Source organism: Cyprinodon variegatus, unplaced genomic scaffold (assembly GCF_000732505.1).
Source record: "Cyprinodon variegatus isolate N-32 unplaced genomic scaffold, C_variegatus-1.0 Scaffold284, whole genome shotgun sequence".
Classification (NCBI taxonomy): Eukaryota; Metazoa; Chordata; class Actinopteri; order Cyprinodontiformes; family Cyprinodontidae; genus Cyprinodon; species Cyprinodon variegatus.
Genome location: NW_015150737.1, coordinates 439,975 through 443,031, shown reverse-complemented (window position 1 = coordinate 443,031; position 3,057 = coordinate 439,975). Strand labels below are relative to the sequence as shown.

The 3,057-nt window shown below is 41.9% G+C and overlaps 1 protein-coding gene across 1 annotated transcript in view; it reads left to right on the top strand.

The window, feature by feature from the left end:
• LOC107090174 (microtubule-actin cross-linking factor 1-like) overlaps positions 1-3,057 on the top strand; it is a 186,697-nt gene that overhangs the window by 27,403 nt on the left and 156,237 nt on the right. The window contains exons 10-15 of the mRNA XM_015383416.1: positions 222-350; positions 431-508; positions 862-1,023; positions 1,099-1,203; positions 2,115-2,210; positions 2,318-2,443. Of these exons, the coding sequence (XP_015238902.1) occupies positions 222-350; positions 431-508; positions 862-1,023; positions 1,099-1,203; positions 2,115-2,210; positions 2,318-2,443 (696 nt within the window). The remainder of the gene's footprint in view (positions 1-221; positions 351-430; positions 509-861; positions 1,024-1,098; positions 1,204-2,114; positions 2,211-2,317; positions 2,444-3,057) is intronic.

The window sequence follows — 3,057 nt, the reverse complement described above, 5'->3', positions numbered from 1 at the left end:
GATGTCTATTCTTCAAAAATGTCTCTGTCTGTATAATTGGTCTGTTTTATGTGTCGTCTTCTCACTTCAGAGGGCCTCCTGTCTCTCTTTGTCTCGGGGCCCCATATTTCCTAAATCCGCCTTTGTTAATGCGTCTGTGAAAGCCGGTCATAATATTTGCTCCACATTATCCTCACTTCCACCATAATAAATCACTCGATCCACATTTTGATGCGTTTCAGGAGCTGTTGGAGGGAGCGGAATGGGGTGCAGACCTCCCCTCTGTAGAGAACAACCTCCAGGAGCACAACACCATCCACACGGCTGTGGAGGAACTGCTGAGCAGCCTGCAGGAGGCGCGCAGCTACCAGGTGCAGAAACGTTACCTAACAAGTTCAGTTTGACGTTAAAGTTCAGGTTTATAATCAAGATTTCTTTCATCTCTTGTCAGGCTAAAGTGTCCCCGAACTTTAAAGGCAGTTACTCTGAAACCCTGGCCAAACTGGAGCACCAGTACTGCAAGCTACTGGTGAGTTAATCCCATTACAGCATGCCAGCATATTTCTCCATCTGCTCCTTTTCTGTTCCCAGTTTCTCCTCATCCCAGCTCTTACTTCTCTGTCCAGTTTCTCTGCAGCTCAGTGGTCAGTTTGGCCATGCTAACTATTAGCCGCTTGGAAGTTTGTTCCGTTTCATCCAGATTAGGAAATATATGCAGAGATATATCAAAAAAAGTCCTAAAATCCAAACTTTTATAGATATATCTGATTAAATGTTCCGTAAAGGTTCCTTTAAATGCAGCCCAAGTGACCGCACAATGAGAGGAAGTGTTATTGTGCCGCCGATCAGCATGTTGATTGCGTGTTTGTGTGGTTTCCATAGGAACATTCGTCATGCCGCCTGCAGAGCTTGGAGAGCCTCCACGCGTTCGTGTCGCGCTGCACCGAGGAGCTGATCTGGCTCAACGAGAGGGAGGAGGAGGAGATCTCCTTCGACTGGAGCGAAGGCAACGCCAACATGGCCGCCAAGAGGGAAGCGTACAACGTGAGTGAAGGAGATGAGAGGGCCAGGAAAGGCCCCCCCGATGCTTCCTGTTTAACTTTCTGGTTCTGCTTCCAGGAGATGAGGATGGAACTGGCAGAGAAACAGGATGTGATGCGTTCCATCCAGGAAACGGCAAGCCGCCTCTGTCAGGAAAACCATCCAGCCAAACAGACCGTGGAGGTAAGCCGTTCCCTTTGGGCTGACTGAGGCGGAAGCCCCGCCCACTCACAGCCAGCAGCCACAACCTGCTTCATATCATAATCACATTGTTCTTGTCCCAGTTCCTCCATTTTCTAGTTTAGTTGTCTGTTTGCTTTTAGATAATGATTATAATTTCCGATCAAAAGCTTTAATAACAGCCAGAATCCAATATTTTATCCTCTTAAATGTAAAATATTCTCAATTGAACCTCCTATATGTATATATGTGGGTTTAAACTGTCGACCAGCCGCTTTATTGTTTTATTTCTTTATCCATTGAAGTCGGATCCGTCGTCTGTAGGTTAAATTTCAATAAAAGGAAACTTTTATCTAAATTATAAGGAGAAGATCAAACAGTCTAACTTTGTTATTAAAGCAGGTTTTTTCTCTTTCTTTACAAAAATTTGTTCAAAAGTTTTATTATTATTATTCTGTTTTAAATACATCTGGATAGAAAATTTATAAAGTAAATATATTCCAGTTTTTATTGCAGTGCCCTGCTTTTTTTCTTAGTCAGTGAACTTTTTAACAAAGGAATAAATAAAAAGAAACTTTTGCATTTATATTAAAACAGAAAAAGATTATCCAGAATCTCTACCTCCAAATATTCATGAATTTGTCCTTATTATTTATTTAAGGCTCCTCTGCTTTAGCTTGCAAACATGTTTGATCTGAAAATATTAGGAATCAAATCATTAAGTTTTTCATTGTTTTTATAAACCAGTTATTTATATGAATATGTTTGATTAATAATTAAATAGCTATAAACTGTCAGAAAGCCTTAAATTCGATCAGATTTAGATGCCTGCGTTATTTCATCCCTACATGATCTCCTCTGATTGGATGGGTCGTTTGCAGCTCTACCTGTTGCTGATCTATGTGTGTTTCCAGGCCTACAGTGCAGCCCTGCAGACTCAGTGGCAGTGGGTGGAACAGCTGTGCGTTTGTGTGGAGCAGCATCTCAAAGACAACACCGCCTACTTCCAGGTGAGGTTAAGTTTCTGCTCAGATTTAAACTCAATTAAAAACCTGGTTTTACCTCCAGGTTTGATTTCTACCTTTATGTAGAGAAATGTTTCTGCTTCCTCTTGCAGTTCGTGAGCGACGCGAGGGACTGTGAGTCGTACCTCCGCCAGCTTCAGGACACCATAAAGAGACAATATACCTGCGACAAGAACAGCAGACTGAGCAAACTGGAGGACCTGCTGCAGGACTCCATGGTAACTCACCCTCACTCAGAAAACAGCACTTTGATCCAGTTATTTTCCTAAATATAGCCACGCCCACTTTTCCACGCTTGCCACGCTCAGTTAGCTTGTCGTAGGTATGACGCAGATATTTTTGATTTATGCCCAATTTTGAAGTGTGGTCCGTGACCTGAGTTAATTTGGCCCCCCCCCACCTTCTTCAAATCAGACAAAATTAGTGTCAAACGTTTGTGCAGCAAAAATTTTTGTTTGTGCCACTATCATTTTAAAGATATAAAGAGATGTTTCTAGAGGTCATCAAAGGTCAACCAGCCCCCCCACCTTCTTCAAATTAGACAAAAATGGTGTCAAACGTTTGTGCTACTTTGGGCTGGTTTATGCAGCAAAAACAGATGTTAACTGACCTTTGATGACCTCTAGAAACATCTCTTTATATCTTTAAATTGATAGCGGCACAAAGGAAATATTTTGCTGCACAAACCAGCACAAACGTTTGACACCAATTTTGTCTAATTTGAAGAAAGTGGGGGGGCTGGTTGACCTTTGATGACCTCTAGAAACATCTCTTTATATCTTTAAATTGATAGCGGCACAAAGGAAAATTTTTGCTGCACAAACGTTTGACA